The sequence below is a fragment of the Empidonax traillii genome, unplaced genomic scaffold (assembly GCF_003031625.1).
Source record: "Empidonax traillii isolate 1590-97213 ecotype Southwest subspecies unplaced genomic scaffold, ASM303162v1 scaffold43:size1863611, whole genome shotgun sequence".
NCBI lineage: Eukaryota > Metazoa > Chordata > Aves > Passeriformes > Tyrannidae > Empidonax > Empidonax traillii.
The window spans coordinates 1,797,032-1,822,786 of NW_020955236.1; the positions used below are offsets into that span (position 1 = coordinate 1,797,032).

The 25,755-nt window shown below is 48.9% G+C and overlaps 2 protein-coding genes across 8 annotated transcripts; one reads left to right on the forward strand and one right to left on the reverse strand.

Annotated features, from left to right (window-relative positions):
• The first annotated feature begins 5,857 nt into the window (after positions 1–5,857).
• On the forward strand, positions 5,858–21,139 carry TCTN1 (tectonic family member 1). 6 transcript variants are annotated; one of them, XM_027878668.1, is made up of 15 exons: positions 5,858–6,032; positions 7,461–7,581; positions 8,896–9,026; positions 9,536–9,687; positions 10,091–10,178; positions 10,881–10,990; positions 13,503–13,523; positions 13,672–13,797; positions 14,374–14,499; positions 14,819–14,901; positions 15,233–15,373; positions 15,663–15,819; positions 16,632–16,757; positions 17,081–17,225; positions 20,661–21,139. In XM_027878668.1, exons 1-14 carry the CDS (start codon positions 5,873–5,875, stop codon positions 17,222–17,224), a joined length of 1,686 nt encoding a protein of 561 aa, XP_027734469.1. In that variant the 5' UTR covers positions 5,858–5,872; the 3' UTR covers position 17,225; positions 20,661–21,139. The 6 variants fall into 6 exon arrangements, with proteins under 6 accessions (XP_027734469.1, XP_027734470.1, XP_027734468.1 ...); XM_027878669.1 differs by having other exon boundaries at positions 20,665–21,139; XM_027878667.1 differs by lacking the exon at positions 20,661–21,139 and adding an exon at positions 18,908–19,048.
• On the reverse strand, positions 18,508–24,063 carry HVCN1 (hydrogen voltage gated channel 1). 2 transcript variants are annotated; one of them, XM_027878672.1, is made up of 6 exons: positions 23,988–24,063; positions 22,381–22,607; positions 21,829–21,933; positions 21,128–21,359; positions 19,131–19,243; positions 18,508–18,863 (listed from the first exon to the last, which is right to left on the reverse strand). In XM_027878672.1, exons 2-6 carry the CDS (start codon positions 22,573–22,575, stop codon positions 18,798–18,800), a joined length of 711 nt encoding a protein of 236 aa, XP_027734473.1. In that variant the 5' UTR covers positions 22,576–22,607; positions 23,988–24,063; the 3' UTR covers positions 18,508–18,797. The 2 variants fall into 2 exon arrangements, with proteins under 2 accessions (XP_027734473.1, XP_027734474.1); XM_027878673.1 differs by lacking the exon at positions 23,988–24,063 and having other exon boundaries at positions 22,381–22,744.
• Positions 24,064–25,755: the final 1,692 nt, after the last annotated feature.

The window sequence follows — 25,755 nt, forward strand, 5'->3', positions numbered from 1 at the left end:
CTCACGACGTGGCCCTGGCGTGCAGCCATCACTCAAAACCCACTAAAGCTACGTTAATTGTAGGCGAGTTAACAAAAAAAAAGAAGTTAATTGTAGGTGAGAGACACAAAGCTCTCAGCTGTCCCCCTGCACAACTTAGAATCATAGAATAGATTGGGTTGGAAAAGACCTCCAAGATCATCAAGTCCAACCCCTGATCCAACTCCATTTACTATAGCATGGCACTAAGGGCCACATCCAATCTCTGCTTAAAAACCTCCAGGGATGGTGAATCTACCACCTCTCTGGGTAGGCCGTTCCAATGCTTGATTACCCTCTCTGTAAAGAATTTCTTCCTAACATCTAACCTAAACCTCCCCTGGCAGAGCTTGAGCCCATGTCCTCTTGTCCTGTTGTTGGTTGCCTGGGAGAAGAGACCAACCCCCACCTGGCTATAACCTCCCTTCAGGTAGTTGAAGAGAGTGATGAGGTCACCTCTAAGCCTTCTCTTCTCCAGACTAAACAACCCCACTAACAACAACCCATAAACAACTTCAACATCTTCAATGCTGTAGAGAGCCAGTGGGTTCAGAAAGACCCAATTCCTTCTTTGCCACAGCTCGGTTTTCCGGGCTGCTCGTGGGTGTGCAAAAGGGCCTGTTGTCTCTTTGGAGCTTCCCAGCAGGCAGTTCTGTAAATGAATTGAATTCCTCCGTGTACACACACATTAAGAGGGTGCTGCCACTTATATAACTGAAACAACAAGCAGGGGTGTAAACATGGCAGAGGCAGGTGTGGAACGTGCACCCCGAGCTGTGCAGTGAAAGGAAGAGCCACACTCCATCAGCCAGCCCATGGGAATGCTGCTGAAGCATCACCATTATCACACGGGAGGCATTTCACTCCCTGTGTACCTTGACAGAAACAACATCCCTCCCCTTGCACTGCTAAAGGTTTAAGCAAAGCATCCAAGTTTTCCAGCTCGAGCTGAAATTGTATCCAAAGTCATTAAAAATTAATGCCCCTGTTAGAACAGGGAGAAGGAGAGTGGGGGGAGCCTGAGGAGCAGCCCAGGCCCCGTTTGGTGGATTAGGGAACACAGCCCAAATGCCAACGTGGTGGAGATAAGGGGGTGCTGCTGCCAAGGCGTGTCAGGGTGTGAGAGCAGACAAAGAAGGCAGCTCTCCCCTGTGCCTCGCCCTCTGTGACTTTATCAGGAAAGGGAAGCACATATCTTCAGAGTTTCCCCCACAGAATCATTCTTTCCCTTCCCTCAGTCTCATTCTTCCTCCTCCTTGCCCAGGTCCTTTCTAGGACAAGTCCAGCCTGGCCTAAGCCCTTGTTCTGCAGCTCTGCCCACAGTGCCCTTGAGTCAGCTCAGTGTGGTGCAAGGTGATGTGTTCCCCAGCTCCTGGGCTGTGCTGCTCAGCCTGGGAGCCCCCCCCCACTTCCAGCTAAGGCCAAGCTCTCCATGGCTCATCCCAACTCCCAGAGCTGGATGGAATGGGATGCTTTCCATGCCTCTTTGCCCACCAGCCCTGACTCACAGGGCTGAGAAACTTGGGGTGAGCTCAGGGCTGACAAACACACTTGGCAGAGCAGGACTCCAGAGCCAAGGCACACCATGAGCAGTTCACACTCCTCCATCCTTGGAAATCCCTGGAAAACCTTGGAACAGGCTCTGCCGGGAAGTGGTGGAGTCATCATTCCTTGACATGTTCAAAAAACAAGGAGATGTGGCACTTGGTGATATGGTTTGGTGGGCATGGGGGTATTCAGTTGAGGGCTGGATTCCAACCTTAATGATTCCATGATTCTATGATTCTATCCCAGGCCAGCCACCCAGGTCCGTCCAGACAGGCAGAAGACCTCCTAATTCACATGATAATTACTAAGCTTTGCTGAACTCTTTCCCACTCCTGCACACTGTACCCAGATGAGAAACTGCTCCTGGTTTTCATTCAGAGGATCACTGGGCTCCTGTGACACAACCCCCAACTATTTTCAGTAAAACAGTTCAGAACTGGTTTCTCCCCCTGCTCGGCGTGGATGGTTCTCCCTGTAAATCCCTCCCAGCCCATGCCCTGCTGCCTCACTCCAGTGTTTTTCTTGTACCCCGAGGGTCCATGTTCTGCCAAGTGATATTTGTTTAAAATTCCCCAACGCACAAATCTGGCACAAAAACTGGGGCAAAGGGCATCCCCCTGGTTACTGCAGCTGGGTGGAATCTTCCCACCTCAAAGTCCAAGATCTATTTACATCAGCCCATCTAAGCTGCAAAAGCAAAATGAACTCTTCCTACCGGGCTTGCTCAGACCGACAAATGCACAAAGCAGAACTGCTGCACAATATAATCAACTGTTGGAGGCACAAGCAGGTTTTCAGCTGGTTTTAAAACTGATTCACTTGGAGCTGATGTCAATCCTCCCTCCCAAGTGTCCCAGTCCTGAGATTGGAGCATGATAAATATTACCTGTAATGCCATCTGCCCTACAGACAGCCCGGGCTCCTCACTATTTATTTAAGGGCTAATGTTGTGCTAGACCAGAACACAGTTTATTTCAGCCTGGTTTGACTTTGTTTTGACTCTAATTCCAACTGCCTGTCCACTTGAACTCTTAGAGCGATCTGTCACACAGCAAAACCAACATCAGCCTCGGAAAGATGAAGTTCAAGACAGCACAAGTGCATTAAACAGAAACCCTCACGCGAGGAGGACAAGTCCAGACTTCCCACGTGGAAAAGTCAAGAGGAGATGCAGAGTCAGAAGATCACCAGCTCACAGTTCTGAAAATTCTAGTGCCCTCTGTTCTGAGGAACAGCAATCATTTTAGCCCTGTAAAAGCAATTAAATTATTAAAATCTCCAGTAATTTTAAAAGGAAAGGCCTGTGGTGAAAATTCTATGGTTAAAACCCAAAGTGAATTATTACAGTAAGCTTGGGTGAGAGAAACTGAAATGTAAGTAGTGCTTTTTGCTAAGTCTTAGCATTTCATCAGACATCTGTGTTAGTTTTATTTGTGTGTTTTTAATCAGTTACTTTCCCCTGGTTTTACTTGGTGGGGCTCAATCCTGCCATGTTTGCATTACAAATGCCACGTTGTGATGCTTAAATGCACATCAAAATCTTGCAGCTTAAATTATCAGTAAAATAGTAATAGAGTAAATCCCTTAACATGTTTTTTAATAGACAGCACCCAACTGGATCTTCAGCTGCTTGAATTTTCATTTTCTAGGACCTCCCACAAGAGGATCACAGTACCCTCTTTAATTATTAATCAACTCATGTTGACAGGATAAATTAAAATCTCTGGGATGGAGAACAAGCTTTATTTATTGATGTCCTGATCTTGCCCTGCACACTTGGGAGTTGCTCTTTGGAACCTGTTTCACAAGGCCAACAGAAAGGTGGGTTTTGGGGTGTGTAGGGGGGGTTCAAATGGGTTTTCTTGGACATGGTTTTTGTCTTGCCTTTGCATTCTGCTTGTGAGGACATATTTCTGGAGAGGCTTCATGACCCTATTGAACAATCACATCCTACAGCGGAGGAATTCAGAGTCACTCACTCAAACATCAATAAAGAGGGAGATGAAGTGACACAGCAGCTTGTTTGACCTATTCTTCTCTTAGAGCAAATATTGCAGATGGGTTTTTGGGTGAACTGTTGCTCTGAGTGAAACCCTAACACTTCTAAGGAAACAAAAAAGGTCGTGAGTAAAACAGATTAATTCCACCCTACTTTGCTATTGAACAGCTGCCCAGCTCTATTTCAATGGTAGATGCAGGAAGAATTAATACCTCTTTATTCATCCAGCTCCTGCCCACATTCATCCAGGGTGCAATCTGTGCTTTCACGTTCCAGCAAGGCTTGCTTTTCATCTTGGAGTCTGGTCCTTTGCGCACCATCAGCTTTGCCAAGTAATTCTGGATGCAAAAAAGAATGTATTAAATTCTATTTTCCCCGGTGCATTGTCAACAGCCCTTTTTTTACTGGTTTTAAATGCATCAGAAACGTGTATTAAAACTAACAAGTTTTAATATTAATTATCTCGTGGCACTGCAGGGGAACAAGAAGACAGAATATAACCAGTGGTGATAAATAAACCAAGCACCACTCTCCCTCCAAACCTGTAATCCAAATTCCAAGTTTCCAACTTTCCAAGGACTTGTAAGATTGCTTTTCTTTTTGTTTCCCTGCTCTGGGACAGTGCAAGGGATGGGTTTTTAAAGATCCCCAGGATTTTCTCAAATACAGGCCTACATTCCCTTGGATGGCTGCAGCCAGTCCTGGCACAGCCTCAGTGGGAAGGAAAAAAAAAAAAGAAAAAAGAGTCCTGTGGTGCCATTTTTACAATTTCCTTTCAAAATGGAAGTGTCTTGAAGTCACTGTTGCTCTTCAAGCCTGAAAAAAAACCAACAAACCCAGCACTTGTAACATCATTTTGACCACCTGGCTGAAAGGAAGTGCAGGGGTGCTTCCCATAGAATCCAAAAAAAATCTCAGGAACAGCAAAAATAAAAGAGATTGAACACAGCAGTTCTTCATCCCCAAAGGGGGAAGGTGATGACAGAAACTTGGGAACAAGGAATGCAGGCTGGAGACCCAGGTGAGGTTATTTTGGAATGGAAGGCACACACAGGTCTGAAGTACAACGGAGCACAGCAGATTCCCAACTTCCATCACCACGTCCTTGGAGGAATGAGGTGTATCCAGGACTCTTCCACATGACGTGGAGCTGTTTCTAATCCAGAATCCAGGTGAGCAGCTCCTGGACAACATCAGAGCACCTTAGTGGCCTCCCAGCGAGGGAGCAGACAACGCTCTTGTGCAACTCATCACACCCCTGGGGATGTGCACAGTGCAAAGGAGGGACACTGCGGAATTATTTCCATTTCCAATGGATGAAAGTGGGATATTAGAGCTTTTAGAGCTGAACCATCAACTCAGCACTAAAACATGTCCCGAAGTGCCACATCCACATGTTTTTGAACACCTCCAGGGACTGTGACTCCACCATTTCCCTGGACAGCGTGTTCTGATGCTGAACAACCTTTTCCATGAAGAAATATTCCCTAATATCTAACCTACACCTCCAGCCAGGGAGTTGTACAGAGTGACCCCCAGGTAATGCAGAACATAAACTTCATCAAGTTTCATTTTAAAAATTAATTTCCTTGTTGAACTGAAGCCTGATGTTACAACTGTAAGGTAACCCTGATTATTAGTCACTCTCTAGCCTAGTTTTTTCCAATTTACTATAAAAATATAATAAATTAGAATCATTAACCACTCAGGTTAAAAAAGACGACAGAGTTACCTGTGTATATGGCAAAATTTCTAACCAGCTTAATTAATGAATATACACCGAGCATTAAGGACTCAGGGTATTTTCAGAAGGAGAAACTTTCAAACTTTTTATAGTTTAAAAGTCAAGATTACTAAAAACACAGTTGCGAAAAAAGTTAAATACAGAATTTTTTATCTCACAAGGGACCATTCCGCACATTTATAATTTTTTTTTTGCGTGTGGGCTTCCTGCAGCTTTTTTCCCCAAACCCCCTTCGTTGTTCACTACACCAGAAACCTTTTCTGTTGTACTGAGGGGGCACCACCCGATCAACGCCAGGCAGTTCCTGACGGCGCTGGGTGACACAAGCGGCTCCCTGACGCCATCACGGCGGCCATACCCAGCCGAAAGCTCAGCGTGCGGCCTCTCCCCGCGCTGAGGGGCGATGGGGGAACCCCGAGGACTCTGATGGACCCCAAAACTCCCGTTCCCCCTCACGCCCGGCCGCCATCTTGGCCAGGGCGCGGCCCTTCCCATCGGTCCCGCCAAATCTCGCGAGAGGTGGGATCGCCCTCCCCTGGCAACCGTTGCTAAGGGCGGCCGCCATGGCGGCGCCCGGGAGCGTGGCCTTGCCTGTCCTCATCCTTCTCTTCATCCTCCTGCTCCCGCCACCGCTCCGGGCTGCGGAGCCGAGCGAGGAGCCCGCAGACACTCGCGGTGCCGCCCAGGCACGAGCTTACAGCGCGCCGGCCCCGGTCACGGACGGTGGGTGCCCTGCGGGGACTGCGGCGCTTGCCGGGCGAGGGCAGCCCCGCTCTCGGTCTCCTGTCGCCGCTGGGCCCTTGGTGCTTGTCCCCCTCTCCTGGCAGCCGCCCCGGCACTGGGAACACTGCCCGGCTTCTCCCTGGGCGTCTGCGGGGTTTGCTGCAGCAATGTATGTCCGTCACGTATGTGAGCATCACTTTGTGAGTGCCCGCGGGTGTATGGCAGGCTCTCCTGCCCCCCCCAGCCCCTGCTCTGAGCACCCCCCCGGGCAGGGCCTGACCCTGCAGAGGGTCCCTGGATGTCCTTGGAGAGCTCTACGTGCCCCCTTTGCCCCCAGACTCCCCATGTGGATACATTGTCATTGCAGCATGTAAATAAATGGTTGTTACTGTGCTCTCGGAAGGTGTTTCCCACTGTTTTTTGGCTACATTTTAATTCAACTTCTTATTTCCATCAGTTCAGCTTCCTATGGATTAGTTGCCAAAGGAAACCTGTCCCAGTGCTCCATCCTTAGGGAAAAGAGACTTAAATCCCTAACCTGGGAGACATAACTTTGCAGTCTAATCGTCCATGTGTGAACTTCTCTTGTTTACAGGGTGAACTGAGGATTCCAGGGCTAAACTCAGCCAACAGAACAGGCAAAACTTCAGAGATTCCAGGAAATACCTGGATACTGTTCAGGTGGTCAGAGAACACCCAGGAGGCCGTAGAGAAGCAGGCACCAGCCCAACTGAAATAAAAGAACTAATGATGAAAATACCCTTTGAATGTCTTGCCTCTAAAACGCTGGCCTTAATTTTCCTCATTCTGTGCTGTTCTTGTGTCAAGATTTATTATAGAACAGCAACTCTCAAAACAGTTCAGTAGAGTACTGTCTGTTCTTTGCATTTATAAACTTGAAAACCTAAGATTGTCCTAAGTTACCAAATATTTTATGTGGCCAGTTTACAGAATTATTAACAGTTCCCCTCTCTGTGATTACAATATTTCACAGCAGCTGAAGACACAGAGAGAAAACAAAGAAGTCAACTCTTGTTATGTTGGCACATCAGGGAAATGTTTTACTGCTCAATGCTTATAAACATCTCCCTCTTTCAAAATGTTTTATTTTTCTCCCCAGTAAATTGAAATCAACACCTTGTTTGTATCTCTTCTGGTTTTTGTTTTTGTTTTTTTACTGAGTATATTTTTGTACCTTCAAAACTCCTGTTAGGCTGAGTTTTTTATTTCTCAGCTGTCAGATTTTAGTGTGTTTTATCCAAGATTTTTTCCCCTAAGGATGACTTTTAAAGATGACTTAAAAAAAAAAAAATAAAAAAAGAGCAGGTGAGTTTGGACCTGCCTGTCATCATAACCGAGCGGAGGTGAAGAGCGAGGGTGTTTGGGGTGTGAAATCCCAGCCCCAGTTCTGATTCTGTCTCTCTGCAGTTGCCAGACTGTGTGTGTGTGACCTGCTGGTGGCACAGTGTGACGTCAACTGCTGCTGTGACGCCGATTGCAGCCCGCAGGAGTTCAGCCTCTTCACTGCCTGCTCAGTCCCTCTGGTGAGGTGAGTGGATAAAACCCCCTGAAACACAAACTCAGGGCTCTGCCCTCTCCTCTCACCAATTCCCAACCCCTTCCCTGCTGCCATCCTGACTCCACTTTCTCCACACTTTCCTGCCCTGGGCTTGGGAAAGCCCTAAAGATTTCCAAAAATTTCCTCCTAAAAAGTTCCAATGACCTTCACCTTCGAGGTGCTGCCATAAAACAGCCTGTTGTTATTTATTGGTGCTAGAACCATCCTCTGGCTGCAATCAATGCTCTTTGTGGATAAACACCCCTTTCTCTTCCCCTTATTCCTTCTTTTCTCCTGCTCCTTGCTTTCTTCCTGTGCTCCTGACTGTGGGCACTCAGCTGGTGATATTTTTTGGGGGGGGGGGGGGGAAATGATGTATCTTTAGACTTTCATTAATATAATGAAGTCTCTGTAAGTTAAGGAAAATGATACCATCAGGCCACCTCTGCAGGTCATTAGCAATGAATCAGTAACATCTTTGATTCCATTTGTGATAACAACTAAAAACTTGATCAATTCAGGGCTTTTTGAAGTAGTGTGAGCCCTGTTCTGCTCCTAATCTTAAAGTCACCATCCCAACCGGCTGCCTTGTCACTTCAGCACCACTAAAATGTAACATTACACCAACAAACTAGAGCCAATAGTTGTTCCTTTGCTGTTTAGTTGCTCTGAACCCCCCCCCCTTCACCCAATTTCACCCTGTCAAAAAGGAGTTAAGAAAGCTCACTTCAAAATCCTGATGTGAAAGGAAAGATGTCTTGGTGAGCTGTGGGAACAATAAGTGCAGCTTTTCAACCCACCTTCTGTATAAATTATGCCAATCTGAGCACTGGGGGGTTTATTCTTGGGGCTTGGAAATTTGAATTAGCAATCATGCCAGACTGGGGTTTCTTATTGTTCTTGCACGCAGTGACTCCTGCCACCCATTTAGGGATATTTATATCTATCAGAAAGGTCTAATCAACACCTTCCTGAGTGACACTTTAATTGCCTGGGCTGACTGTTCTCTCTTTGTCAGCTGGAAAGGCCTGAAATGAAGTCGTGTTTCTTTCCCCCAAAATTCTTTTTGTGAGAAATGTTCCTGCTGCATGAAAAGTGTTTATTGGGGATCTCATTATTTACATCTGAGTTCTTGTATATTTGCAGATTTATTTAGTTTGGCTGATGCCAAGTAAGAGGGATCCATGTGGGCTCTGAAACAGCAGGAAAAGGCTCTTTTTCCATGCCTCAGTACATGGAAAAAGCTTTCAAATCTGGTTAGCACCAACTTCTAGGGGATCATTCATTTGTTCTTCTTGCTTGCAGGGGTGACAGCCACCTGTGCAGGCAGAAAGCTGCTGTGTATTCCCTTGACGTGGAAGCAAACCCACCAGAAAGGACAGTTCAATTAATTGACCAGGTCAACCCCAGTATTTTCTGCATTCATGCTACAAACTGTAAGTAGAGTTGCTGCCAGGATTGAACATTGTGGTGTTATTTTTGTAAGCTCTTTAGGCACCAGAAAGAGATTGAATTTAAAACTATTTCTATTTTACTAAACCTCTCAGAAAACTGGTGATTCTGCCTGCTCACAGCCCTAATGTTGTGATCCTTTCACTTGTGAAACCACAGACTTAAAACATCTCATATTTTAACTCATCTCTGTTGGAAAAAATAAATACTGCAGGCACTACTTGACATGTGTGGTTTGGAAATCATGCTGTTAGAAACCAGGATTTTGGAAGGAAAGGGGCTTCCCTTGTGATAAAATTTGTGCTCTCATAGATCTGGGTGAGGCGAGTTAAGATCCTCTTCGGGTTTTCTCTTAAAGATTAAGCTGCATTAGTATTTTTCTATCACAGAGGGGTTTTTTTAACCACTCCAGAAGGAGAAATTGTCACTAAATACTGTTTCTGTAATCCTTTATATCCTAAGAGCTATCCCATTTTTTAAAATGTTTGGACAGATAAACAAGCACTTTACCTCAGGTCCCCTGAAATGCCAACTCCAGAAAATTTTGATGATTTGCTTAAAGAGTTTGGGAGTTCTACTTTCAGTGCTGAGCCTGAGAATGTGGACACAGAACCTCCTGATGCAAATGAAACTCAGAGATATGAGGTAAATAATGACCTGATTCAATAAGTATTAGGTTGTTCCCTAAAAGAACAAGTCAGCGTTGTTTGCATCTGCTTTTAAATAATGCAGTTCTTCTGGAAGAGACAAACTTTATATTGGTCTTTAAATATGGAAGTGTAAAAACCAGGAGTGTTTTGTGTTAACTGAGACAGTGAACTAGATTTTTAAGGACTTTGAAAAATAAGTAGCTTTTTTTTGTTGTTGTTGCTGTGTTAGACAAAAAGCTGTGGCAGTGGCTTAAAAACTGATGCACGGAGTAGTATAAATTATTGACAGGTACAGTGGAAATAAGCACTTTTTCTGTTCATTTTTACTGTTCATGGAAATGCTGTGAAAAAACTCTGATGGGCTGAAACCCCCCCTGAATCCGTGTTTTCTTTGGCAGTATGGGCTCCCTGTACAGACACAGGATGCATTTCTGAGGCTGCCCAGTCCTGTTGTCTCCTCCTGGTGCTCTGATGCCAATCCTGCAGGTTGGAAAATTTGAATTCCATTTGCTTTGCTTTAGAGGATCCTGCTCTGGCTTGAGGTCGTAAATCCAGATAAAACAAGCAGCTTCTTTTCAAACAGCTTCTGTTTCTCTGGGGTTTTTAAAGGCATAGAATGAAGTTTTGCATCTCTGCTGAACAGTTCAGAGCAAAGCCCAGAGGATCTTGGTGACGGGCTGTTCATCCCCCAATAAATCATCCTGTTTGGGTTTAATCAAACAGCACAAGGGTGACCCTGTGAGGGAAGGGGGTATTGCAGCCTTGGCCAGCTGCAATAGTTTTTGTGTATTTTGTACCTTTGTGCCTTTTGTATTTTGTCCCTTTGTCCCCTGAGCTCCCTTTTCTCAAGTGCCGCTCGCAGATCCCACAACAGTCCTGGTGGAGACTGCAGGAGAGCTGAGATCTCTTGGGAAACAAAAAAAAAATCCTTATGGGATCTCAGAAATGAAGGAATAATTTTTTTTTTTCTAGCTTTTATGAAGCTTCTAGACTTGCTAAGAAGGAATATTTTATGTCACAGCATTTTGGGAGAATATAAGAAAGTATCATTCTTTGTGTCCTAATCTACAGCAGAGATGACATTTACTTTCACTTTTGTTTAAGACTCTTATGATGTTATTTATTTCTGCTTTTCATAAATACTCTTTAATTTCCTTTAACACTTGTTGTTTTGGGGTTTTTTTTCAGGGTTTTTAGTAAACCAGGCCACAAAATGCATCAGATCAGTAAGTGTGGAAAGATGTGAAAGCATTCAGGCACTTAATATGCAGTTCTACATCAACTCCAGCATTTTGGCAGTAAGTATGATTTGAAACAGTTGTACAGCTGCCTGTTGATATGACAGATCTTTTTGAATCTGCAGAATTAAGTAATGTCTATTTACTAAAGGATGTGGTGTTTTAATTGGATTTTTAAATTGTGGGTGGGGAAAAAACCCATCTCCCTGTACAACAGACTTTTATACAGAAAGCCTTTGGGAATGTTTGCTTCAAGCTTTGGTAACAGAATAATTTTCTGCTCTCTGCTTAGGCAAATATAAATAATGTAATCAAAGGTGAAGTACAAAATAACAGTTTTGAAGAGACAAGCTCCCTGAACTGGTGCTTGCTGCACTTTCCTGCCTCTGTGCATGTTCAGGCTTTTCCCAGAAGCCTGTTACCAGGGTGCATAATTCCAAGAAATCTGAGTGTTAAAGAGCTGGTAAAACTAAGGTTTAATCCTCTGCATCTCTCCCTTTCCCCCAAGCCTCAGTTTCTGATGGCACACTAAACTAAACCTCCCTTGTGCTCCTCAAAGAACGTGACTTTTACCCCACTGACAGCAGATTTGTTTGGATCTGCCCACTCCCACATCCAGCCTGGGGTTAAAAGCTAAGCCTGCTTTCTCCTCCCTTTTTGACCTGGAGGGTGATGTCTCATGGATAAATAAATCCCCTTCGGGGATATTCAGGAAGACAAAGGGATCACTCCTGTAAAATTGGAACTGGAACACGTCAAGCCTTAACCCCAGGGCTCCTTCCAGAAGCTGAAGCCCTTCAGGAAACAACATCCTCTCCACCCTTAAGGTGTTTTTAATCTATGTGATTATTTAAATGGATTTAATGAGCAGTGAGTGACTGCTTAAAGAGCTCCTTACAGATTCCAAAGCTACCAGCAGGAAAGGAAAGCCACTTTCACGGGTGGGTTCATTCCCCTGCTCGTTGAGAACCTTGTTGGAATCAGGCAGGGGTTGCTCACAGATGTTGGCTTTGATCAACCTGCTGTGGAAGAAGTGGAAAAAAACTGCCTCAGAAGGGCTTTGAGTGTTTCCATGTCCTCCCAAAATTAGAGTTCTCCTTGGCTGCAGGACCAGGAGACAACCAGGAGGGCCAGGTCAGGCTCCAGAGGTGGAGTGGTTGGGAATTTGAAGATGAATTGCCCTTCCTCAGTGGAACAGTGAGGAATAACACCTCAGCCATGCACTTGCCAGGGCAACGGCCCAGCCCAGGAGAGGGCAATGAATGGCAGGAAGGACCAGACGCAGCAACTGGAGAAGAATGAATAAACCTCTGTAGGGAGAACCCCTTCCCAAAGGGAGCTGAAGGTGGGATGTGACATCAGAAGATGATGGTACTGGGGTCAGAGTGGCCACGGGGCAGAGCAGGAGCCCTGCCAGTGCCAGCAGGTGGAGCTGCTGGCCAAAGAAATGGCAAACCAGTAACCCAGGGAGCCTTACTGGGAGCACTGGGATGGCAGGGCTGGGATGTCCTCACCAGCAGGAGGGACAGCTGGAGTGACAGGAATGTCTTGTCATCGCTGCAGTCAATCTGTGGTATCCAGTTTATCTCCACCCTGGCCCGTCCAGCAGATCCCAGCGGTGTTGGGGATTCCTGGAATCCTCTCCCAAGATGCCTCACACCGTGGGCAGTGGGTACTTGGAGCTGCCACAGCAAAGAGCTGCTCCTGCCCTTCCTGTGCTCCCTTCCAGGGGGGAGCAGAGCAGTGGGAGGCACAGCCATGATCCGTCACCCCAGTCATGGACAAAGACAATTCCAGGAATGGTGCTCGCTCCCTCTTCCCTAGGCAGGAACAGGGATGCCCTGAAGGACAAATCTAGTCTTTCCAAGCACCTTTATTCACAGAGCTGGTTCTGATGGCTGAGCTGTACTGGGATGAGAAATATGGGACAGACTCTGCCTGCATCACCCCCAGGGCTCCAGCTCCTGGGAATGTGTTCCTGGATGAGTCTCTGCTCTCTGCATCCCATCACAATCCTGCTCAGTTGCTTCGTGATCAGAGTCCAACTCTTGGTCCTGTCCCAGAGATGTGACTCAAATGCTCATTGGGAAATCAGAAAAGTGAAATTTGGGAAAATGGTGCTTTATGTGGGCGTTTCTGAGGCCTGATTGATGACTTTGGTCCAATACTTCTGCTTTTCCATGAAATATTGGTGGAAATTTCTGGGCTGTGTAACAAAAGGGAGACTTGGTTCTCATTCTTTGGTCTAAAGACCGTGCCACTGTGGAATTCTCACCCTCAGAACAGCACAGCCAAAGCTCTGCATTTCTTTGGGAAGCACAGCCTGGCCAACTCCCTAAACTGGAGTCTGTGAATACTTCCAGGACTCAGAGGAAGGAGGGGATTGCATTTTAAGATTTTTCCCACTGGCCACAGAGAACAGCAGTTCTTTTCCTACCTCTGGATACTGTGGGTGTATCCAGTGACTTCCACAGTGCAAAAGTTACTGTAATGAGGGAGTTAAGCCTCACCTGCTTTGGTTAACTGTCTTACCTTTGCTATTGTTTTAATTTGTCCTTTTATTCTTCCCTAGGTGCCCAAATCAACTCAGAAGGTGAGTACCTTTCTAAATTAGCTGGGAGAGCTGGGGGCAAAATTCTTAGTTATAGTCACTGGAAGTTTTTTCACTGACTTGATCGGGACAGGGACTTAATCCTTAATATTTACAGTATCTTCAGAAGTGACCTGAGTTTGTTTTCCAGGTGAACATCTCTGTGCAGTCCATAGCTGTGCAGTCCCTGGAGGGAATGAGGACTCTACTGAAGGGTGCTGATGGCCTGAGGCTGCCCCTGATTTTGGATGAACTGTGCTTAAATGTAGTCCTTGGGGTAGGTCTGACAGCCCTTCCTGGTGTCTGATGGGAGGAATCTCTGCACAAAATTCACGAGTGGCAAAGCTGGCAGGAAGGGCCTGGAAGTTCCCGTGGACTGGGACATACCCAGAGCAAATGTCACAGGAGGAACAGTGAGTTGGGGATGAAAGAGAGAGTTTTGCAACAAAATAATAACTCTGTGCAACACAACAGGGAGAAATCCTTGAAAGGTTGAAATCCTTGTCTGTCATTACTGTGTGTATGTGACAAAACAGACAAAAACATGAGTTTGGAATCTGCTTTGTGGTTGGGAGAAGGTGGTTTCAGGCCCACTGATGGCACAGAGAGAGGAACAGATGTTGCACATCATCTCATTTTTTAATCTTAAGTAGATGAGCATTGTGTTTATGCTTAAAGAAGTCAGTTTTGAAGAGGCTCTAGAGAATGTAACATATCCCCACTCTGGAGTTCAGAGTTTCTTAAGCAAGGAAGAAATAAAACACCTGAATAATTTTATCTTCTTCTTTTTTTTTTTTTTTCCTAGTTTCTCATGCATTTATTCAAATGAACATCTAGAATGTTTAATTTTCAGGTGAGTTATCACATTACCTACACAGACACAGGAGAAATAATAGAAGCAGCTGCTGCTTTTGTCTTGGGGGCAATTACCAAAGAAACACTTTCAGTCCAGCAGAGCTTCCAAATCAGCTTCACTCAGGTAACTGTGGAGATGTCGTGGGTGACTCGTTGAGAGACATTTAATTACAAAACTTATTAAACTTGAATCAGAACAATTGTGAGCAGCAAGGTGAAGTATGACTTGCCCTGGATACACACAGGAGGCAGCATTTCAGAGCTGGGCAGTGAAAGCCTCCAAAATGTCGCATTTACAAGCCCCATCCTGTGGCAAAGTCTTACTTATACCTTACCGCTCATCCTTCCAGGTGATAAATAATCCTAAAATAACTGAAAGATTGCTGTGTTTCCCAGCCCTCTCTGGGCAGGGTGAGATCTGATCCCCTGCGTTTGCATTGCAGGTAGACACGAAGCCAGTTCCTGTCAGTGGCAATCCTGGGTACGTGGTTGGGCTGCCTGTGAGGGCAGGATTTGGCCCTCCAGGATATCCTTTCCCTGCTGAATTTCTGTCTGCAGCACTTGCTCTGCTCCATCTTCACAAACCCTTCTCTAGCCTGGGCATCTGTAAAATACACCTGGATGAAAGAGTGGGTTTCTGGCTGTGGTTTTAGAAGGGAATGGCTCAGTCCTGACTGCAGCCTCCTGGGACTCACAAAGTGGAGTGAGGTGGGTTCAGACCTTCACTGCCCACCCTGCGAGGGGAGTCTGGAGCTACCACAGCACTTTCAGATGCATTTCAAGGCTATGATTAAGGAGTCTTTTTTTTTGTCCCTGAAACACATGAAGTGCTGAATTAGCCCTTAACTGTGTGTCACATCTGGCATCACTCAGAGCACCAGCAGGCACAGCCAGCTCTCCATCCTGCGGAGCACACCCAGCCAGGACTGCCTGGCAGCACAGGCAGCCAGAGCCCCCGTGTTATTCGGTCACAACATGATCTCAGGCTGCAAGTTACGGTAAGAACTCATTTTTATTTTTTAATTGAGTGCTTTTAACCCTCTGACAAGCTTTTCCCTCGGGCTCTGTTCGGGACCTGGCTGTTCCTGCAGCTGGAGGAGGATTGGGAAGGGAGTATTTAATTCTAAAAAATGGCATTTAATTAACAACGGTCTTTCTCTTGAAAAGATTGTGGGCATTAGCAGCTGGAGCCAGAAGGCTTGAACAGAGCATGGGAAATGATGCCTGGGCCAAACCAATGGATTTTGCTGTCACTCATCTCTTTTTTTTGTTGTTGTTTTCTGGAAGAATTACAGCAGCTATGAAATGCCAGCCTTTGGCTCAGACCCTCCTGGATGTACTGAAAGGCCAGAGCTTTCCTGAGTATGTGGCCTCCTTTGGGAATTCCCAAGCCCAGGATGTGCTTGACTGGGTGCCAATAACTCACCTCCACATCTCAGAGCAGGTGAAAAGTCACACCAGCCTCCACCTTCCCCCTCACTGTCCTCCCTCCTCTGTACCTGTCATGCAGCACCAGCTCAGCCTTCCCAGCCTAAAAATGCAGGAACCCAGTAAGAGTTAAAAATATGGAGGGGGTGAAAATGCAGAAACAAACCAGAGGAAATTCCTGGAATATTCACAAGTGAGGAGTTTCACTCTTGCTGTAGAAGACAGGGTTGATTTTGAATCAAGCTGCTACCCACTTATGGCTCAGGAGAACACACTGGGTGCAAAATGACTCCAGAGGGGCTGAAGCACCAGAGGTGATTGTGAAAGAGTGAAATAACAGTCACTGTTTCCTCCTCTTCCAGCAGGTCAGGGTAAAGAGAACAAGAATCCCTTGAAGCACAACAGGAGATGACACTTTGTGTGTAGGTGCCTTGAGTGCTTTTGCAACCAAAAAGAGGGAGTAAATTTCTGTAGCCAGAAATGTGACAGTTCAAGAAGAAATGCCTAAAAATAGTTCAGCTTGCAGGCTTCAAAATTCTGCCCTGGCAGAGTCCAGGATTTTCTGCTGTCCCACCAATATTCCTGCTAAAAAAAAGTGCCAGCTGAGCACAATCACCAAAATCCTGCCTGAGGTAGGACAAGTCCTGCTGAAATGCAGGTACAGAGTCACTTTTGTGTTGAATCTGCAGGCACAGCAAAGGCTGCAGCACCTCTGCTGCCTCCCAGAGAGCTTCCTGGGCCCCCCTGCCCCTTAATAACAAGAGTAATTAATTAGTGAAGTGGCTTTTCTGTAAGTCAGACAACGAGAGGATTTCTAACACTTTGCAGAGCTCGTGCCAGATTCCAGTGTCCTTTGGAATAGAAGTGAAGTGGACTAAGTATGGATCCCTGGTCAATCCCCAGGCCAGGATAGTGAATGTCACAGCAACACTCACCACCACCACACTGCAGCAGGTATGTCATTAAATTACAGGGTTTCAGATAAAACAAAGGGCTTGTTTTCCTGTGTGCCAGTGACCCAGATAATCTCTTTATCTGAAGGCAGCACTTCCCATTTATTCCACCCAACAGTTCTCTTCCAGCTCAAACACAGCTGTGGCTGCTTGCCAAAACCCTTCAATAAAAATCTATACATCATTAATGAAAAGCAGCATGGAACTGTGTGTGGGGAAAAAAAATAAATGTACAAGTGACAGGTGAAAATAGAACCCAGACCAAATCAACCAGTCACACAGACAGAAGGCTGAAGATAATTCCTGTCTGTGTTTTCATTGCAGCTCCCCTCAGGAAGGGAAAGGACCATTCCTATAACAAGTTCTGTTGTTTTCACTGACATTTCCTCACCTGCAGAGCCAGGCTATAAAGCTTGGCCCACCATTAACATCAAGTTACCCTATGATTTTTTCTACCCATTTGTCTAAGGTAAGCATTCATTAAAAACAAACAAACAAACACACACAAACACATTTCTCCTTTTTCTGATTTTCCACCCAAGGTTTTTCCAGTCACTGTGATTGATGGGCCATGAGTTTCATCTAAATTGTAGATAAACTGGGCTAAAAATCAGCCAAAGGAGAAGGGGGGAGACCTTGTGAGAGTTCTCAGGAGGGTTAAAAACCCACCACCTTAAGTGGAAACTTCCAAATTATAACTCACTGAGAGGAAAAAAGGGTCCAGATCTGAACTTGCTCGTCAGCAAATGTGCAGCCACCAACCTTCCAGCACATCAGATCCATCCCCAGCGCATCAGATCCATCCCCAGCTCCCTGCCTGTGCAGGCAGGAGGGGAAGGGACCCAGCACAGCTCCATTATCCCATAAGAGCAGAGCTGAATTGCTAATTAAAGCAATCATGTGCTATTAGATAAGGCCTCTGCTCTATCTACCCCCAGACATGAATAAGCCACGTATTTCTGGCTATTTCCCCCACACCACTCATTAATCACCTTTCTTTAAAGGTCTGAACAGTTCAGCTCTGCTCTGAGCAAAGCTCAGTGACCCTTCCAGCTGAGTCTGGCTCCAATCCACTGGAGACACCTTTCAGAATTCCCACTTCCTGCATCTGACCCTCCCACTCTCAAACAGTCTCTCCACAGGCACTTTCCAGTACCTGGAAATGCTCCCGTTGTGTTCAAACATCAGCCTGGCTCCTTTAGAATTTGCTTTTTCATGGCTTTTCCAGAGCCTGACTGTTCCCAGCAGTTCCACTCCCCTCCACCTGCTCTGACACATTCCAGTCCTTTGAACACCTTGATTTATGAGCTGTGGGAACAAAAGAACTCGGTAGCCCAGTGGGATGGGAACTGGAAAAGGAAGAAGGGATGAGAAAAGGCAGTGTCAGGCCTGGGATGTGCTGGTGGAACGAGGCTCTGGTGACGTAGGAGGGCACATGTTTGGCCTCTATTTTGGGGCTGATCTGATTGTCGAGGGAAGGAGTGGCCTGTTGGTGGTTTTGAAACAAATGTTATATAAATAACAGAGAGGCACAAGAAGAAACAGAAATGAGGAAACTACCAACAATATGAGAAGAATGGTTGGCAAAGAGATGTATTGGTGATGAACAGTCAGCTGGTGGAGGAGAAATGATCTTTTCGTGCCCGAGTTCTGATAATTTCTACTGCAAGTTCTACAAGATGCTGCAAACAAAGAAGGTTATCACGGAAAAAATGAAATTATTCTAAATAAGTGGTGCTCCTGTGGGGGTGTAGCTTGTAAAGGTGTGTCTTTATTAAATTATTTTGCAGATTTGACTTTACAACTGTACAAGAAAAGGGAAGAAAAATTGCTGTTTACAGGGACCGTGTGTGATTAATTTTCCAACAAAACAACTCTTTTTGCAATCCCAAGGTCTGATCAAAGTGTGGTCAAATAGAAAATGTTTATAGGCAACACGATGCAAGAGGAAGTAAAGAGACAAAAAAACCTTTCAGGTCAAGCTGGTGGATTCCAACACTGCACTCTCCAGGCAGGATTCCCACCTTGGAAAACTGCCCTCCTACTTGGGCAGGCTGAGGAGTCCGTGCTGCCTTAGGATGTGGTTCAGCCTCTCGATTTCTTGCTCCTGTAGGAGACAAAAAAATCAAGTCATTAATAACCTTAAAATAGCTCCCCAGCTTCCCACAGATCTTCCCCAGCGCTGCAGGAAAACAGGACAAACCTGGCTAAAGGAAGTAGGACGGAGGGAAACATCACTCCTTGGAGGAGGAGCAGCTCAGGGAACTTGGGTAGAGCACCCCACACCTCCCAGTGAGGAAACCCTTCCAGCAGTGCCAGCCTTGCACGAGGATCCCAGGCAGGCAAACCCAAATTAAAGGTGTTTTTTTTTTACCTTCTCTACACAGCTGTGTTCCAGTTGTTCCAGCCTCGTTGCAAGTTTCAGGTTGGCTTGTTTTAACTTGGACACTTGTTGTTCCGAGCGGGTCTTCACCGATAAAATGATTCCTGTGGAACAATTCCCGGGGGATTTGCTTGACATTGTCAAGCAGCCACGAGCAGGATTAACAGCACACAGGGGCTGTGCTCAAGGAGTTAAACATGTTTTAGGTTCTGTCATCTTCCAACCACCCTTCCCAAGGGCTTTTCTTAATGAGGAGGGTTTGAAATCAGCCACCCGAGGGATTGGGATGGGGAGACTCTGCTGGGAAGAGGCAGAGCTGAATTAATCACTCAGACTGTCACTCAGATCCTGAATTGGAATGTAGTCCCCTGGCAGAGCCTGGGGGAGATGGAGCTGGAGGCTTTGCTGTGTTTTAGCAGGTTTTAGGTGTAGTCAGGACCTGCTCTGACAGCAGGGCACAGCCTGGGGCTCGTGCCCTGCAGCTGATTGCTGTGGCCTGGGGGAACAGGACATGGAGCATCCCAGTGGATCAGGACACGGCACATCCTCAGATCCAGCAGGTTTTGGCTTCACCTTGCCCAGCCGCCCTAAGGACCTGCCATGTTTCACCACAGCAGGTGTCCCTTCTCTACAAGCACCATTAGGTGATGACACGTGAGCTCAGCCCCCACACTTAAAGGCATTTTCTTCCCATCCTTTTCTGAGGGGGAAAAAAAATACTAAACCAGCCTGGTGGGAGCACGAAGAACATCCCGTTCCTCCTCCCCGACACGGAACAACGCGCAGGAGGCACCGGCGGGGGGGCCTGGTTCTCGTGCTCCAGGCAGCAGGTCTGTGGTTTGGGGGTTCATTGCTCAGAGCACGAAGCTTTATTTGCATTGATAACAACACCAGTCCCCAGCTGGTGTAACCCAGTCCCTGTCAGGGGCACTGAACCGTGCCAGGCACAGGCACAGCACCCGTTCCCTTTGTTCCCTCCGTTCCTCAAAAAGCTTGGGGGGAAACCAGGAGCAGCCAAGGATATGGGGATTTTCTTGTAACAGCAGCCCCGTTTTCTGCTGGAAGATGAGCCTCCCGTGGCTCCCAGGGCTGCAGGCAAATCCAGTTTCTTTCTGACTTTCACTCTGAACTAAGAGAAGCCACAAGCTGCTCTCACATCCTCCCTCCCTCCGGCTGCTGCCGACCAGGCACGTTCTCCCCATCGAAAGGGCACTGAAAACAGCCCCAGCCATCCCCTCCTCTGATCCCTCTGTACCAAATGCAGAGCACTCCCCAAACTTGAGCTGGAGGCATGGGCAGCACTTGGGCTGAGGTTTCGTGCAGGAATTAGAGATAATCTCATTGCTACATTTTTTGGAATCCCAAAATTCCTTCTCCGAGAAGGGAGTGTTTCCAGCTACACTCTGAATTAACATCTATTTGCAACAATTTCCAATTTCCACAGAAAAGTCACTTAAGTCTGATTTCTATCTTTTTTTTCTTTTCTATTTCTCTTTTTATGGTAAACCCTTTGAATCCAAGCAAGAAAGATCCAGGGTGAGCTGAGGACGTTCCCTGCAGCATCCCTGGAGGGGATGGGGGAGCAGCAGCAGAACAGAGCATTAAATCTTACTCTGCTGTAGAAGCAGATGCAGTAAGACAGTTAAAACACTGCCAGAAGGATCCTACAGTGGAAACTTGGGATGTGAGCCCTCCTTCTCCAGGATGGACAACCAGAGTGTGTGGCAGGCAGTGGAGCTGGGAAATGGTCCAGGAGGTGTGAAGAGGAATAGATTATGGAGTTTTTAAGGGGGAATGTCTATCCCTGCTCCAAAGAAAGGACTGACTCAGTCACACTCCAGCAAGGAAAACCAGGAACTCCGAGTTCACCGGGAGAGCAGGAGCAGGGGTCTCACAGATGGGTGTGGGGAGAGGACAAAGACACAAGCCCAGGTAATTCAGGGAAGGTGACAAATCCAGCCCCTGGCCCAGGGGACCCCCTCACCCACCGTTGATGATCCGGGCCACCCTCCAGAGCCGCAGCAGGATCAGCAGCCCCACGGCCTCGAACTCATGCTCGCGGAAGATGAGGACGATGTCGAGCACGAAGGACACGACCACGACCACCCCGTCCAGCACCTCGAACTTATGGTGGAAGAACTCGCGGCGATACACGAACACCTTGAACCCCACCTCGACCAGGAAGATGGTTAAAATGGACAGGGAGAGGTAGTGGAAAACCTGGGAAAAGGCAGCACAATTTGAGGGTAGGAAGCTGGAAACCCCCCTGTGTGCACATGAGCAGGGCAGGATGGAAAACCTCCCCTGCTTGAGGGCACGTCTGGTTGGGCTCTCTGGGGAGAAGGGCTGGGGACTTTTCTTCTGCTCTAGAGGACAGAGTATGTGGCAGCCTGTGGTGCTGGGAAACTGGTCCAGGAGCTGTGAAGAGCAGCAGGGGGAGGGTGGTGGGAGTGACCCAGCTCTGCTGCAGCCCCAGGAATCCTGAAGCTGCTGCAGGGACTGGGGTGAGCTGAGCCAGGTCAGCCCCACACCTCCCTGTTTAAGGGGTCCTCCTTTGTGTGCTGGGACCACCAGCTCGCAGGGCTGGAGCTCCAGGTCCTGCCTTGCCCAGCCAGCCTGCCCAGGGGGGGCTCTGAGGCACCAAAGGCAGGGAAATCGCTTTTCATGGTGACATTTCCCCACACTTTACCTTTGGGGTTATGTTATATTTGTCTGGAAGGATGATTTTCAAGTCCATGAGCAATTCCCCGAGAACCAACAAGGCATCCAGGATCACCAGCCAGACAACCCCGATCTGTCAGAGGAGAAGAACCAACATGAACCCCCTCCCAGCACAGACAGACGAGCAAGAGGAGCCAATGTGGCCCTTCAGCTGAACACACCCCAACACCCAGAGCCCTGATTCAGCTGGCTGTGCTTCTTGGAGCTTCCCATTGCTCCCACTCCCCCTGGATGATGGGTTATTCCTGCAAAGTCCCACCCCTGTGGAACTGCCTGGCTCCCCATAAACTCAACCACTTCTCAGCCTGAGCTTGAGCCAGGGGGAGCACGTGCTGGTACCGCAGTGACCCCGAGGCACTGGGGCCTGTCCCTGCTCAGGAAACACCTGCACCCATGGGAGCAGCTCAGCTCAGCTCAGCTCCCCCAGCACAGCTCAGCTCAGCCAGGGGCTCACGAGCTCAGTCCTGCTCCCTGAGCTCCATCCCACACCCGCCCTCGGCCTGGCCTTGTTCTGCCTCACCTGAAAGCGGTGGGAGCTGAAGAGCTTTTTCATCATGTACTGGAAGGAGATTTGTCTCCTGGCAGGCTCCACCTTGATCTCTGAGTCCGGCTGCTTGTCCCCATTGTCCTCCTCCTCCTCCCACTTCTGGTAGTCGTTGCTCCACTGCACGGGGTCATCGCCCACCACCGTGAAGTGCTTCAGGTACCTCGACATGGCTCTGGCTCAAGCTGGCATCACCCTGCCAACTGAGGGACAAGAGCAGAGTGTCACCTCCCCGCTCAGGGCTGACCAAAGATAACAAATCTCCCAGTTTCACCCCAGGGACGGGACAGGACCGGCCCAGCTGACGGGAAGTTGCTAAACACCGGGACCACAGGTTTTGCATCACCTCCCACGGCACCACGAGGAGCCCCCGCCGCCCTCCCCTGCCCTGTTTGTGCCCTGTCTGCTGCTCCACAACGAGGAACTTCCTCACGAGTTGTTTCCAGACTTCTCCAAACAAAGCATCGATTACAGGAGCAAAAATGCACCAGCCCTTATCTGGCACCTTGAGATGTAGGTGGAGGCAGCTGCCCTTGTGTGTCTGTTGGACACTGATCCACAGAGGCTGCTGGTCAGAAGCTGAGGGGAAGAACAGCCATGGTTTCCCTTCATTCCCATCAGGGACCCCTGTTATTTCAGCCTTTGCAAGTAAATGAAGCAGGTGATCCTCAGGTTTCAGCCTGGCAGGTGGGTGATACCGACATCCCCATCTCCTCTCCCTGCATCCTCCAGAGCCGACCTCACCCTTGGGCATCCCAGTGGGCATCCAGGGAGGGGCAGGGCCACCAAACCCCACTCCTAATCATTAAGGCCACACTCCAGCAATGAAAACCACACGGATGAAACACCGAGTTCGCCGGGAGTGCAAAACCCGGGGGGTCTCACGGATGGGCTGAAGGGCTACACGAGAGGCTCCTGTGTTCCCATCGCAGCTCCCCAAGCTCCCCTTCCTCTTTGGGCAGCCCGGCGAGACTGTGTGGCCCACAAACCCTCCGAGATGCGCTCCCGCCGCCAGCAGAACCCCCGTGCCCACCCCGCTCCCGTCCTTCCCGGAGCCGCCCAGGGGGCTCGGCACAACCTCCCCCGGCCTAGCCCACGCTCCGGGGCTCTCGCCCTGCCCTCGGTCCCGCCGGGCTCCGCTCCCAGCGGCGGTGGTGCCGGAGGGCGGGTGGGCTGCGGCCACCCCGTCCCCTGCCGTGAGGACGGAGATGGTCCCGTGGTGCCGTCACAGGGGTAGCACCTTCGTTCTCCGTCCGCGGGCACCGAGCGGAGCCCCGCGGGGAATGGCCCCGGGATCGCCCCCAGGTCCGGGCATCGCCCCCGGCCCCGTGTGGGGCGGCCGCGGGGCCTGGAGCCGCCGCCGGCGGGTGGAGCATCCCGGACCCCGGGGCTGCCCGACCTCCCCCATCCCCAGCCCGCCCGGAGCGGGACGGAGCCCCGGGGCGGGGCGGGACCCCGGGGAGAAGGACGTGGCGGCCTCCGCTGCAACCCCCACCCCCGGCCGGCACCCACCGGGCTGAGCCCCCAGATCGCCCCGGCCGCCCCTCGCTACCCCCGGCCCCGCTCCCCTCGTTCGCCGGTACCGTCCGTGCTCGTCCCGGCTCTGCCCGAGCAGCCGCCGCCGCGGGGCCTCCGCGGACCGGCCCCGCCTCCCCCGGACAGGGGCGGCCCCGGCCCGGCCCCGCCGCCTCCTCCCACCGTGCCCGGAGGGGCATCAGCGGGTCCCCCCATCCATCCCCGGCTCCCCTGCCCATCCCCGGGGTCCCCTCATCCATCCCCGGTGGTCCCGTCCGACATTTACCCTTCCCGCAGCTTTTCTTTTTTCCCCTGCTCGGGAGCTGCCGGAACAGGAGACGCCGCCGGATGGAGTTTAAACTTTTTTTTTTCCCCACTGTTTTTAAACTTTTTTTTTTTTTTTTTTTTTTCTGCCCGACACAGCGAGCAAAGATCCAGGACGGGGGGAAGTTAAGTCCTGGGTCTCTGCCGAGCTCAGAACGCGGCTGCTGAGCAGGGACACAGGTCAGTCCCACGAAGTTGGTGGAGATCCCAGGCATTACATGAATATAAACCCCAGGAATCAGGGCTGGTTTAATCTGCCTCCATTTATAGGCTCCTGTTTGGTCAGAGGCCTCTTCATGTTTAGGGTTCCCCTCTGCCTTCCAAAATCAAGCTGTTTTGGGAAATGTCCTGAGAAAACCATCAGCTGTGAAAAGCACCAGGAACCCACCTCTGAAGCACTGCTGCTACTACAAACCAGAAATACTTCTGATTCTCTCCAAGAAATAAACATCTCTCCAGTTTTGCACTTTCTTGGGAAGGGTTTCCTCCTAGAGAACACCTAAAACTTTTCCTGGAACCTAAGCACCTCATCCCACAGTGTACAGGCCCATCCCCATCCTCCTCCCTGGGGAATGAGCACAGGTAACACCCTCCTGGAACTCCAAACGCCCCATCCCTCAACCCTCCCCCCAAAACACCCACTTACAGAGCTCAGCTGAGCACCAGGAGAGGGACAGCAAAGGCACAGCTCTGGAGCTGCAGCAGGGAGGTTCATCCTGGGGGTTTCCAGCGAATTTAGGCATTTTGGTCTTAGCTGAGTCCAATAAACACCAACACAATCAGCTGATGGTGGAAGATCTGCACCTGAGAGCTCTGCAGATCTGATCCCCTTTTGGGTAAGGACTGGGGGTTTTAAGGAGAAAACCCCACCAGCTTCTGCTTCCCCATGAGGGACGTGTGCCCAAACCCACCCCCCGTGTCCCCTGTGGAGACTTGAACAGGTCTGAACACTGCAAGGAAAATGGATGTTTTGTTGTTGAAGTGCCCCAGCCTGACTCGACTCCAAGCTGAAAGCAACAACAGCCCTGACACATCCCAGAGCAAACCAGGAACAGGCAAAGGTGACCTGTGCAGAAAAACAGCCTGTCCACAGCTGGATGACCAAGGGGACACTCTTTATTTTGGAGAAATTAGAGAAACGTCCCACAGCAAGGGAATGCCTCAGATCTTACCACTCTTTCCAGGCCACAAGACAGGGACTGAGCAGGGAGAACTTGGGTTTGTCACCATTTCCAGCTACCTGTATTGTTATGGAAAAAAAATCAGGAATCAGCATCTACTCCTCCTTCTGTCCCTCCACTGATCAAAACACACCCAACCCCAACAAATGGGCATCAAACCTGCCCCTGAGCTGTCGATCACAACCTGCAGTGGGACCAGCAGCTCCTTCCCTTCCCAGCCCTGCAGTGGGACGGGACCCATCCACCTCCACCTGCACCCCGGGAAGCTCGTGGTGCATGACCCACCCCCAGGGAATGCAGCTGGGCAGAGGACACAGCCCAGAATTGGCAC